Source organism: Piliocolobus tephrosceles, chromosome 9 (genome assembly GCF_002776525.5).
Source record: "Piliocolobus tephrosceles isolate RC106 chromosome 9, ASM277652v3, whole genome shotgun sequence".
NCBI classification, from domain to species: domain Eukaryota; kingdom Metazoa; phylum Chordata; class Mammalia; order Primates; family Cercopithecidae; genus Piliocolobus; species Piliocolobus tephrosceles.
In genome coordinates, this window is record NC_045442.1 from 109,589,674 (window position 1) to 109,603,749 (window position 14,076).

The following is a 14,076-nucleotide window of genomic DNA, read 5'->3' on the forward strand; positions in this document are numbered from 1 at the left end:
CTTCTTTGTCTCTTTTTGCAGCTTTTCACTTAAAGTCTGTTTTATATAATATAAATATAGCTATGTCTTCTCACTTTTGTTTTGCATGGAGTATCTGTTTTTCTTCCTTTGCCTTCAGTCTGTACGTGTCTTTACAAGTGAAGTGAATTTCTTGTATGTAGCATATAGTATAGATGGGTCATATTTTTTAAAATTTATTCTGCCAGTCTATATCTTTTAAGTGAGGAATTTAATCTGTTTACATTCAAGGTTATTATTGATAAATGAGGACTTACTCTTGTCATTATGTGTTCATTGTTTTCTTGTTGTTTTAGGTATCTTTTTTTTCATTTCTTCCTCTCTTATCATTGTGGTTTGGTGGTTTTCTGTAATATTAAGATTTAATCCTTTTTCTGCTTTGTCTATTTGCTATAACAGTGAATTTTATACTTCTGAGTGTTTTCATGATTGTGGTTATCATCTTTTTGCTGCCAGATGCAGGACTTCCTTGAGCATTTCTTGTAAGGCCAATGTAGTGGTGATGAATTCTCTTAGTCTGGGAAAGATTTTCTTTCTATTTTCTGAAAGATAGTTTTGCTGGGTATGTTATTCTTTGGTGGGTTGTTTTTTTTTTTCTTTCTTTTTTTTTTTTTTTTTGGCAGTTCATTGAATACATTATTTCATTCATTCTCTTGTACCTTGCAGTGTTTCTCTGGAGAAATCTAATGGGTATCCTCTTAAATGTAACTTGACATTTTTCTCTTGCCATTTTTAGAATTTTCTCTTTGTCTTTGACTTTGAAAATTTGATTATAATGTGCCTCTGGGAGGATCTTTTTGAGTTGAATCTATTTGGGGGTCTCTGGATGCCCCAGATTTTGGAAGTTTTCAACTATTACTTGATTAAATAGGTGTTTTTATGCCTTTTTCCATGTCTTCTTCTTCTGGAACTTCCATAATGTGAACACTTACTCACTTCCTGGTGTCTCATAAGTCTTGTAAGCTTTTTCTTTTACTCTTTTTTGATTTTTTTTTTTTCCTCTAACTGGGTAATTTCAAATGACCTGTGTTCACTCTCAGAGATTTTTTTTTTCTTCTGTTAGATCAAGTCTGCTACTTAAGCTGTCTTTTTTTTTTTTTTTTTTTTAAGACGGAGTCTCGCTGTGTTGCCCAGGTTGGAGTGCAGTGGGTCAGTCTCGGCTCACTGCAACCTCCACCTCCTGGATTCAAGCAGTTCTCATGCTTCAGCCTCCCAAGTAGCTGGGATTACAGGCATGCACCACCATGCCCGGCTAATTTTTGTGTTTTTAGTAGAGGCAAGGTTTCACCATATTGGCCAGGCTGCTCTTGAACTCCTGGCTTGAACATCCACCCACCTTGGTCTCCCAAAATGCTGGGATTATAGGCATGAGCCACCACACATGGCTGTATTTTTTATTTTATTCACTGAATTCTTCAACTGCAGGATTTCTGTTTGATTCTTTTTCATGATATTTATCTCTGTTGAATTTCTAATTTGTATCCTGATTTTTTTTCCCTAGTTTTGTTGAATTATCTATCTGTACATTCTTATAGCTTGGTCAGTTTCCTTAAAATCATTACTTTTTAATTTCTATACTGGCAACTTATAGATTTCCTTGTCATTAGGGTTTGTTATTGAAGAGTCGTGTTCCTTTTGTGATGTCATATTTCCTTGATTTTCATATTTCTTATGTCCCTGTATTGATGTCTGTGCATCTTGTGAAACAATAGCCTCTTCCAAACTTTCTAGAGTGGCTTTCATACGTAGAGAAAAACTTGCATCTGGGTCTTACAGTACCAGTTGGGGAGGGAGTGGTAACTCTTTCCACATAGGTGCAATGGTATAGTCTCTGTGCAGCTTCTTCATCTATATTCAACGTTAGTAGTAAATGTGAATGCCTCAGTGGTCTAGGTTGTAGACATTTGTGGTTGTGGCAGCAGCAGTAGCATAGGTTGTTAATTCCTTGGTAGCAGGGGCTTTTGGAGTCCTTTTCTCAACTTCCCCACAGTGAGGAAACTTAGCCACGGGGGGATCCCTCTTGCTGTCAGATCTGGCATGGCCTACAAGCAGCTGCCACAGTGGCTAAATTCCAGGTGTGGGTGCTCAGGGCATCTCTGGGGCTGGAGTCCTAAGCTCAGGGTCTTATGAACCTTATTATGACACCAGGGTCTTGGGGTGCAAGCTTGCTCTCTGTGGCAGGGTTGGATGTAGGTTGCTCTTAGTGCTAGCATCTGTGACTTTGAGGCACCTTCTAGCAGCTGATGTCCAGGAGGTCAGGTTGTAGCTGTGATGCTACCCCTGGGGAGCAGTTCACAGCTCTGGCCTGACTCCGGGGAAGAAGGTGTGCTCTGGAGGTTTGAGCCTAGGCCAGGATATGGCTTTGATTCAGGAGCCTGAACCAGTAGGGCTCAGTGACAACTCAGGTTGCTGGATGTGAGGCACCATGTTGTGGTAACTCTACAATCTGGGATGGTGGGGCTCAGCAGTGTTTCAGTCTCTGTGAGTCCAAGTGCAGTGGCAGCAAGTAGCCCAGAATGGCTGAGCATAGCTGTCGTTTGGACCATGAGGGGCAGAAAATGGCAGAGCGATAACACTCCTCCCCAAACAGGGAGGTGTCTTAACAGCCCCGACTCTAAGGTGCTGGTCCAACTCCAGAGAAGCAGGGTACTGGAGTTGTTTGGCCTGTAGGGTAGGGTATCTGAGCTTAGCCACTGCTCTGTTTCCATGAGATAAAGGGTAGTACATCAGGTTAGCCCTGGGATGCACAGCTTCTCAGCTCAGCCAAGGCATGAGTTCCCTAGGGGGCAACGTGCTGCTATAGCTCTGGCCTACAGGGGTGTGACTGCCCAGGCAGCCCCGGCACCATGGATGCAGGGCTCCAGCAAAGCCCTCTTTCCAGTGGAGGCAGTACACAGTTCCAGCTCAGGCCTGTAGGGGCAGAGCACAGCCGCAGCTGACAGAGGTAAATGGAGCTGTTCTGTCAAAGCACCCTTTCCTCAGGAGGGAGAAACGGTGCTTAAGCTCCAGCCCAAGGTGATGGGAGGTGGGGGGTGGCAGTTCCACCACTGCTTGATTCCACAGGGAAAGGTACTCACAGCTGAGCCACTTGGGGATGTCAGACCACTGAGCAAAGGTGCTTTGATGGGGGGTTAGCCTCAGGGATGAAGGGGTGCCATGACTGCTAGCCCCCAGAGCAAGACTTCTCCAGCATTAGTTCCAGTTCCAAGATGGTGTGGCATGGTGACCGTGCAGGCCACAGTGGGAGGAACACAGTATTGGCTACTTCTCTGGGGAAGCAAAGCTGTGTAGCTTCTTGGCAACTCCCTCAGCTGGGCTTAGTGCCTGTGAGGACTGCAAGCGACCCCAGTGGTGAGGCCTGTAGGTGTCTAAGGTGTTGGTGGGGGCTGTTGGGATCCTCTTGCCTACCTTTTCATCAAAGACCGAAGTGGCTACCTGGTTCCCAGCTGATCCTGGCTGGGGGATGGAGTGGCAGAGGACTGGCATTTCCTTCTGTTCTTTATGTGACTGTCCTGAGTTTCTGCACTCACCAGGGTTGCTGTTACTTCTTTGACATGCTCCAGCACTCTCCTTTAGTTATTTCTGTTAAAATGTAGTGGTTTATTCATTGTTTTGTTTTTGGCTGTCTTTATGGAAGGGACAAGCACTAGGGGCCTCTAGTCAGCCATCTTGCTGATGTCACCTCCCCAAATAACTCTATTTCTTCTCCTTCTCCTTCTCCTCCTCCTCTTCCTTCTTTTCTTCTTTCTTCTTTTTTCTCTTCCTCTCCTTGCCCTCCTTCCTCCTTCTCCTTCTTCTTTTTTCTTTTTTTGTGATGGGATCTCCCTCTGTTGCCCAGGCTGGAGTGCAGTGGTGCAATCTTGGCTCACTGCAACCTCCATCTCCTGGGTTCAAGCAATTCTCTTGCCTCAGCCTCTTGAGTAGCTGAGACTACAGGCACCCGCCACCATGCGCGGCTAATTTTTGTACTGCTAGTAGAGATGAGGTTTCACCATGTTGGCCAGGCTAGTCTCAAACTCCTGACCTCAGGTGATGCACCCGCATAGGCCTCCAGAAATGCTGGAATTACAGGCATGAGCTACCACACCCAGCCAAGACTCTGTTTCTTCTGAGTAAATTTTAGAACATTTGATTTTTCTAGGAATGTATCCCATTAAACTAAATCTTGAAATAAATTGGCATAAGGTTGTTAATACGATTTTATTACGTACTTCCTCCTTTATTATAAAATATAAATATGTAAAACAGCTTAATGAGTGGTTATACAACAAACAAGATTATAATTTTCATTAGTACCAAGAAAATAACATTAATAGCGATATCCAGTAGGGATAGAAGGTAATTGGATCGATAGAAATTCCCATTTTAGTCCAGGCACAGTGGCTCACGCCTATAATCCCAGCACTTTGGGAGGTCAAGGTGGATCTCCTGAGATCAGGAGTTCGAGACCAGCCTGGCCAACATGGTGAAACCCTGTCTCTACTAAAAATACAAAAATTAGCCGCTGTGGTGGCAGACGCCTGCCACTCGGGAGGCTGAGGCATTAGAATCACTTGAACCCAGGAGGCGAAGGCTGCAGTGAGCCGAGATCATGCCACTGCACTCCAGCCTGGGCGACAGAGCAAGACGCCATCTCAAAAAAAGAAAAAAAAAAAAAAAATATATATATATATATATATATGTATTATGTATATATATATTCCCATTTTAAAATCAAAACCTCGATGGGTGCAGCACACCAACATGGCACAAGTATACATATGTAACAAACCTGCACGTTATGCACATGTACCCTAGAACTTAAAGTATAATAATAATAAAAAGTTTAAAAAATAAAATAAAATTCTCAAAAAAAAAAATCAAAACCTCATCATTATGTCTGAAATGAATTTTCAAGAGATTGTTATGGGTGGGAAATCTGAAGGCACCCAAATGTTAGATGAAATGCCTGAATTTACATAGTAAACAACCTAATGTACAATCTGGAATTACTCTTTTCCACTATCTTTATCATATTATAACTCAGGTGTCAGATGGACCTCTCTGCCTCTTAGAGATCCAGAACCAATGAGCTAAGACCACCGACGACTCTATAGTCCATGAAAAATCTGAAAATATTCCCATTATGTGTATTAATTCCCAAGGTGTGCACTCTTCTTGCCTCACGCCCCTGTATTCTAGTGTGTCCCCTTTGTACTATACGACAGTGAATTTCTCAAAAAAGAATCTACTCATCCAAAAGCATTAATGAGCAGGAGTGGATCTAGGTTAAATGGAGCTTGAAGTTTACACAGTGATCGACATTCCTAGTGATCTTATAGAGGAAATGGAGGAAAGCTTTATAACAAACAATTTAAAATCCACACATTACATACTAGTTATAGATATCACTGTGGTCCAGTGCCCTTCTTAGTCATACTGTTTCCAGTTGCTTTTCTCCCTTCCCCTTCTCCCTTTTCTTTTTTCACCTTCCTCTGCCTTCCATTTCCTCCTGTCACTTTCGCTCTTCTAGATTAACCCTCAACCTGGACTCCATGTTCTTTCCTGTGTTCTACAGAGTACTTTGCCTTTTCCTCTGATGTCCTAGATGGCAGTTGCCATCTAGGCCCAGGGGGTCAGGAGAGCATTCAGCTTCCACTTGGAACACTTGCCAGACTATCCGTTCAACAAAGACAGTTTTATTTTTCAAAGAAATTCTAGAGCCATCTCTAGAATTTTGTTGTATTTTTGACTGCCTACTTTCCCCTGTCAAAGGACATGGAGTAAATGTCCTGGTAAAGGAGTAACAAATACTTGCAGGCCTTGGACCAGAGGATATCCTCCTTCAGTTTTCTTCTTCTACAGAGGACACACCTTGAAGAGGGAGGAGCAAAGGCAATAGTTGAGAGAGAGGAACGAGATACCTACCAAGCCTGCTGGATTCTTTCAATCCTTGCAAATTAGTAGGGTGACAAATATCACTGGCAGATACATCTGATGAACACTGGGGAAATTGAAGTACAAAGGGCTTGCATCCTGGCTGCCTCCACACAATGGGAAATTGGCAGTAATGCAGCTTAAGAGTACAGAATTGGCCTCTTTCTTGAGACATGAGGCCAGACCCTCAAATTGTCAGTGTACAAGCCTGTTTGGATTGCTGTTTCCTTGCTTTGGCCAATATTGATTTATAAATAAGACTTTTTTAAAGCAAGAAGCTGATTTTTTTTCTTATAAGCACAGTTCTAATTAATCTGCAGTGTCTTGAATGAATATGCAAGTAAATAGCCCAATTGTAAGCCTCTTGAAATGGATAGGATGATACTTTGCATATACAAACTACCATTCTCAGTACAGTGATGTACTAAGTGAATACTTAATAAATCTTTGGTATTTGGGATATTTCATTAATAATGTGACATCCAGTGAACCTTACAATATTTGAAGTAAAAGGAAATCATGAATGCAATCCTTTTGTTTTATGGACAAAGATGTAAAGTGGGAAGAAAACAGGATTTAAAAGGAAACCTGCCTTAGGTGTTCTGACTCAAGTATATGACTTTGCAGGTCCTCGGATCACTCTGAGCTTCAGTCAGTTTTTTCATCTGTAATATCAGCATTTTTTTTTTCTTTTTTGAGACGGAGTCTCACTCTGTTGTCCAGGCTAGAGTGCAGTGGTGTGGTGCCATCGTGGCTCACTGCAACCTCCGCCTCCCAGGTTCAGGCAATTCTCATGCCACAGCCTCTCAAGTAGCTGGGACTACAGGTGTACACCACCATGCCCAGCTAATTTTTGTATTTTTTAATAGAGACGTGGTTTTGCCATGTTGGCCAGGCTGGTCTTGAATGCCTGACCTCAGATGATCCACCCGCCTTGGACTCCCAAAGTACTGGGATTACAGGCATGAGCCACTGTGCCCAGCCTGTGATACCAGTTTTACAAGGTAGTTGGGGGATGAAATGTGACAGTCTTAGAAAAATACTTTGTTAATAGGAATGAACCATTATGCAATTATAAATCACATTATCATTTTGTTACAGATGTGAGTTTTAAAAAGAGATAAAGAAGGCCACAAAACTGGTTATTGTCAGCCCGGGCCTAGAACTCAGACCATTCTGACTCTTTCTTACGCCATGTTGCCCTTTTGGTTTAGCAAAAACGTGATTTCAAACCCTGCATATGTGGCAGCACTGTTCTTTGTCATACCTTGATCTGATAATATCTTCAAAGTGAAATCACTTGGTTGCCTGAGGGTGCTGGGCTAAAAGGGAATAAATGTGAGAGCAAGGTATTTCATGTCCTGAGAGAGTTTATGTGGCTATGCTCCTAAGGGATTCTGCAAGCAGTGACTCTCACAGGTATCCTTTTGAATATTTGAACCACAGAAATATTCAAGGACTCATTAAGCTCTAATGGAACACTTTTTCATCTTCTTTAGTGACTCATTAAAGCAAAGCATATTTGCAGATTACAAGAAGCCATTTCTTTCTATATCTCCTATTTAAGATTCTTATATAGTCTTGGATCCTATTAAGTGTTCTTTGTTACTAGAATACTAGAAAAAATACTGAATCTGTAATTTGTACTCACTCATCAGAGCCCTATATCTTACCAAAAGGATAGTATCTACTTTAAACCCTGTATCTAATTTACTAGTAATAACCACATACACTTTGAATACTATGAATGATAATCATAAAAGAACTGGTTTAGCTCATAGTATAGTCTGTGGTCTGGTGATGTTATCATACTGCCTAGTAAGGATTTATTTTATTACTCTGAATTATATATAACACCTTCTTATGTATAGTTAAGAATGCAGCAAGTCAATAGAATGGTGATACCTGAGCTGTTACATGTTAATACAATTTAAAATTGCCTCCTTGTCTTAAAATTTGGGGAAACCATTAAAAAGAGAATAATATGGGTGAGAATATGTATTATGTTGTTACCGTGTTCACTAGTAGAGTAACAGTATCTGCAAAACCACACAATTGTCTTTTTGCGTGTTTTCTCCCGGGAAATGGCTATCCACATTGCTTATAGAGGTAATCAGTTAATGAAAGACCTTCTCTTTTAAAAGTTAAGATGAACACAATTATCATCTCATATTTTTCTATCTAGACAGATAATCCACAGAAAAGTTTAAAGACATTAGAGAAATAACAAGAATGAGCACCACTGCTTTCTACCAGTTGGAAACATTTTTCAGGTGGCTTGTTTAGGAGGAGAAGGGAGAGGAGAAAAAAAGTAGTTTTTCAGAGTGGTTTATTTAATGTCCAGGTAACAGAACATGCTTTGTGTTTGAACGCTGTAGTAGTTCTGACTTGTAATGAGGGCTAAATTCAAGTGGAAAGTTGACCAAGAGTAAATTTAACAAATGAAAATAATGAACTTCACAGTTACATAATTTTTGTTACTAGAGTAATACTTAAAATATCACTGACAGCCAGAATTTGAAAAATATGACTTAAGGTTATTTTCCAGATTCAGTACTTATTTTTTGAGTTACCTGAAGATGCCAGAAATGTGAACATATACTTTATATAGCTCAGAAAATTGGAAAATTCTTCTTTATATTGAACAGAAATATGTAACCACATAACTGTTAACTGATCCTAGCTCTGGCTTGTGAACTATAGTTTTCATTTTGCTGATTTAATTTTCTGTTAATTTCATCTGTTTTTACTAGAGGGAATGCAACCTATTTTAGTTTTTTTTCATTCACTGTACCCTTACCTATCATAAGTCACAAACTTAGACCATAGGACCCCAATTTCGTAAGCATTTTAGAGATAAATTTGGGCATTACGAAGAGGAGTTAGAAAGTGTTTTCTGCTTGGAATCACAATGTGGTGAAACATATTCCACCACAGTTACAATCCATATGACTATTAATACACCTTGGATTGTCCAAAAGCCTACCCAAGCCAGTAGCCCACAATATTAGTTCCTCAGATACCAAAGAAGAAGGGGGAGGCCTCATCTGTGTGAAACCTATATAGGAATAAATGTCTTCTCCCAAGAAGAGGCTGTAAAAAGTCCCATATCTTCTGAAACTGCACATGATATAAAAAGAGAATGACTAGCTGAAAAATTTATTACATACTGTCTGAGAAAATAAACACTAAACATTTTGAGAGTAAATTGGTACCCATTTTACTGAAAGTCTTTCAGCTCTAAAGGAGAGAAATAAATTTGATGATGACCATGGTTATGGAAAGATGAATTTACTTTCCCAAAGTGATTTACTATCTTACTGAGTCACCCTGGCATTGAGCTTTATATTAGACCACTACTTACCTGGAAGCTTCTTTATCTACCTGGAATCATAAATGATCATTTGAAGATGCCAAACTTGCCCCCAAACAAAAATATTTTGCCATCATCAAGAAAGTGAAACGGCAACCCAAAGAGTGGGAGAACTTTATTTGCACATCTTATGTCTGATAAAAGTACATGTACCCAGAGCACATCAAGAATCTCACAACTCTGGCCAGGCATGGTGGCTCAAGCCTGTAATCCCAGCACTTTGGGAGGCCGAGGCAGGCGGATCACCTCAGGTCAGGAGTTTGAGACCAGCCTAACCAACATGGTGAAACCCCATCTCTACTGAAAATACAAAATATCAGCCGGGCGTGGTGGCACATGCCTGTAGTCCCAGTTATTTGCAAGGCTGAGGTGGGAGCATCACTTGCACCTGGGAGGTGGAGGCTGCAGTGAGCTGAGATTGTGCCATTGCACTTCAGCCTGGGTGACAGAGCTAGACTCCATCACAAAAAAAAAAAAAAAAGAAGAAAAAAATAATCTTACAACTCAATAATAAAAAGTTAAATGACCCACATAAGCAATGGATACAGGATATGAATAGATATTCCTCCAAGAAAGATATACAAAAGTCCAATAAACGCATTAAAAAATGCTCAGTATCAGTCATTAATTATTAACTATTAATTAAGTTAGGAACCTGTTAGAAGGTGTTATATTAGTTTGGTCAAGTGAGAATGAAGGACTGGTGCAGGTGGTGGAGGTCTGAGAGAGTAGGGAACAAATGGAATTGCTACTGTGAAGCAACTGGTTGGGGAAGGAGAGAAAAGTCCAAAAATGGACTGTTAGATTTTGAGCCTAAGTGACTTGGGTGATGAAACTATTAAGCAATGGAGGAAAAGCAGAGAAGTTGTTTTATTAGAAAAACTGATGAGTTTAGTTTTGCATTGTTTAGTTTCAGGAACTAGGAGACCTCTAAGAGATTTAATGGCAGTTAGAAAGTAAAGCCATGTAGTATAGCAGAAAGAGCACTTGGCTTGTTTTTTCTTCTATAAAATGAAAGATTTGGATTTAAAAGGTGGTTATGTTATAGTGATTGAGAGCAAAAATTTTAGATCCCTGCTTGTCTGATTTTAGCTTCTCAGTAACTGTTTAACTTGGATATATTATTTATTCTCCCTAGGCCTCAGATTCTGTAAAATCAGGATAACAGTTCTATGCCTACCTAATATCACTACTGTGAGGAATATGTATACACACACAACTTATTTAGAACAGTACCTAGTACGCTTAATGTTACATAGGTGAAGTCCCTTTCAGATCCGAGGATCCATTGTTGCATGGTCAATTTCTGTGAGACTGGCATTCCAAGGTAGAAGTCAGGGCCAGAGACGTAGGTTAATCATTTCTTTTCTAAAGTATTGTTGAATAGATGAGATGAAATACCAGAGTAGAAAGTGGAAAGAACATGGGCAGAATGTTGAGGAACACTTCTATTAGGGAACAAGAGGCAGGAGTATATAGGAGAGGCCAGTGGAGGAACATTCAGAGAAAGAAGGAAAACTGGGAGATACTCTCATGAATGCCAAGTAGAATAGAAAAGATAAGGTCAAGGGAAGATTGTCTTTTAGAGTAGACTACTTGAGCTAAGTTTGAAGGTTTATGCGATGTATCTGATGGACAGGGAGAAGTTGAAGATAAAAGCAAATAACTGATGGCACATAGTTCTGTGAGGATTCAAGGGGCAGATTTAGCCTCAAGGGGAAGGAATGCATTTATTTCTTTGAATTAGGATAAAGAAGGGATGGATATGTGGTGGGGCAAGCAAATTTTTGAGCTGGGAAATTCAGAAGTCAAGGAAGCTCATGTTGGATAAGTTCAATTTGCTTACATTAAATAGGAAGCAAGGTCATCTGTAGAGAGAGTGGAAGGTAGGGAACAAAATTGAAAAGTGTTTCCAAGCAGCTTTAAATGTTCTAATTCTGCTCTTTGTATGAATGGAAAACAAATGATCTATTTCAGTTGTAACAGGTAATATTTACTGAGCCTTTACTGTCTGCCAGGTATCATGCTAAGGGTTTGTTTCAAACTGAAAACATCCATAAGAGGCAAATGGTGTCCACACATTACAGAGGGTAATATATGAAACAGAGAAAGGATGGACAATTGCTGTCTGTTACCCAGCTGAGAGGTGGAACCAAGATTGAAGAGCAGATCTGCCTGACTCTTGGCTCTCAATGATCATGCTTTCTGACGTTTTACTTTCAAATTGCATTAAAGCCATGAGGTGTTGGTTCAATAATATACATGGATTAATGGGATGGAGAAATATAGAAAAATATAATAGCACATGTATACAGCCGAACATAATTTTAATGAAATTCATATTTTAAGTAAATGGAAAGTATGGCTTGTTAGATAAGTGTATTAGGGCAGTTAACTATTCATTTGAAAAAAATTAATAACTTTAACCCCATATTTTTAAAAAATATACAATTGAAGTCAGAACAGTGATTATCTGTGGCAGGATAGAGATTGCATTAAGGGCAGAAGGGAACTTTCTGGAGTAATAGGAATGTTCTGTAATTTTTTTAATTTAATGTATTTTATTTTTTTTTTCAATGGAGTCTGGCTCTGTCACCCAGGCTAGAGTGCAGTGACGCGTTCTCAGCTCATTGCAACCTCCACCTCCTGGGTTCAAGCAATTCTGCTGCCTCAGCCTCCCAAATAGCTGGGATTACAGGCATGTGCCATCATGCCTGGATAATTTTTGTATTTTTAGTAGAGACAGGGTTTTGCTATATTGACCAGGCTGGTCTCAAACTCCTGACCTCAAGTGATCTGCCTGCCTCGGCCTCCCGAAGTGCTGGGATTATAATCATGAGCCACCGTGCCCAGTCAATGTTCTGTAGTTTGATTGTGATGTTGGTTATACAGGCAGAAATTTTTGGTCAAAACTCATCAGATTGCACATTTAAAGTCTGCACATTATACTCTGTAAATTTTATCTCAATTTAAAAAAAGAAAGCCAAGTGCAGTGGCTCATGCCTGTAGTCCCAGCTACTCAGGAGGCTGAGGTGGGAGGATCATTTGAGCCTAGGACTTACAGGCCATTCTGGGCCACATAGCAAGACTGCAACGTAGAAACATCTCTTTAAAAACAAACAAACAAACAAAATAAGTTGACAGAGAAAGAAGATAAAACAAAAATAAAGCAAATCTATATGTAGATCTCAAAGACATTGTTAAATGAAGAAAGAGCAAGCTATAGGATGAGACATGAAATACAATACCATTTATATAAAGAAAAAAAAATTACCACTAGACCAAATTCTTTCTGTGGATCCACACTCATATGTGTAAAGTTATCATGGTTCTTGGGTGCAGCTGCCCCACTCCACCAACAGATTCTTCCTCCAGTGTCAAATCTCAGATGCTCTTAGGGTTTCCTTCCAGATTGCAGAAAGGAAGGACTTTTATCTTATAACACCATTAGCATAAATGTCATTTTCCCCACTGATTGCAGTACTCAGTGGTAGAATATTCTCCAGTGAAGAAAGATATTCAATTTCTGGAAATTCTAGGTTTAAAAAATGACCTGTTTGCATAATGAAAGTAGTGTCTTTTTTTTTTTTTTTTTTTTTTTTTTTTTTGAGACAAGGTCTCACTCCGATGCCCAGGCTGGAGTGCAGTGGTGCGATCTCGGCTCACTGCAACCTCCGCCTCCTGGGTTCAAGCGATTCTCTTGCCTCAGCTCCGGAGTAGCTGGGATTACAGGCACCCACCATCTTGCCCAGCTACTTTTTATATTTTAATAGAAATGGGATTTCACCATGTTGGACAGGCTGATCTTGAACTACTGACCTCAACTGATCCAGCTGCCTTGGTGTCCCAAAGTGCTAGGATAACAGGCATGAGCCACCATGCCTGGCCTTGAAAGTAGTATCTTTTAAGAGGCAGCCTTGTATAACGGAACTGTCATTGAACTAGAAGGAGTCCAGGTATGTGAGTTCTTGTCCTGATTCTGCTGCTGAGTGGATGGGTGTTTTGGAGCAATCCATTTAATCTCTCTGGACCTCAGTTTTCTTGTTAATTACATTAATGGATGGGACAGATGACTGAGGGTCTTTCAGGCCCGAGATCCAGTGAACCCTGTTCATTCACATGGAGCTTACATGGAATAGTTTCACTCAGCCTACAGTAGGTACATGGAAAGTAAGATTTTTGCTTTTATGTTTTGAAACAGGTGACAACCAAAGCCAAGCAACTGAAGGATTCAGTGACCTGCTCCCCAGGTGAGTTCATACTTCTTCTATCTCATTAATCTAAACTGATTTCTTCTAAATTAATCCCTTATAATAACTTCTTTAAATACAAGGGTCTAGAAGTTTTGCCTAATGAACTCTAAATCTGGTTGTATCTCCAAAAGGGGTTGAAATACGGGCACCAGCAAGCCAGTCCATCCCTGCATATTCTGGTGCCAAGAAGATGTATTTAATTAATAAGGTTAAAGAAGTATACAGATCGTCTTCTCTAGTTCAATTTGTGGGGACGGAAAACACAGGAGAAAGCCCGTCTGCACACCACGCAAATGCTATATGCACACTGTTTCCCTGTACTGTCCACCCCTGTCACTGCCGCACTTGCAGAGCTACCCTTTGGGATAGATGACAAACAGCTTTCCCAAGCATTTATGTGTTTTTTTTTTTTTTTTTTTTTTTTTTTTTTAAGACGGAGTCTTGCTCTATTGCAGTAGCACAATCTCGGCTCACTGCAACCTCTGCCTCCCCCGGATTCAAGCGATTCTCCTGCCT

The 14,076-nt window shown here is 40.2% G+C and overlaps 1 protein-coding gene across 2 annotated transcripts in view; it reads left to right on the forward strand.

The window, feature by feature from the left end:
• The window catches only part of DNAJC1 (DnaJ heat shock protein family (Hsp40) member C1), a 232,725-nt gene that overhangs the window by 208,455 nt on the left and 10,194 nt on the right, over positions 1-14,076 (forward strand). For both annotated transcript variants that reach the window (XM_023223119.2, XM_023223118.2), the window contains one exon: positions 13,509-13,557. In XM_023223119.2, the coding sequence (XP_023078887.1) occupies positions 13,509-13,557 (49 nt within the window). The remainder of the gene's footprint in view (positions 1-13,508; positions 13,558-14,076) is intronic.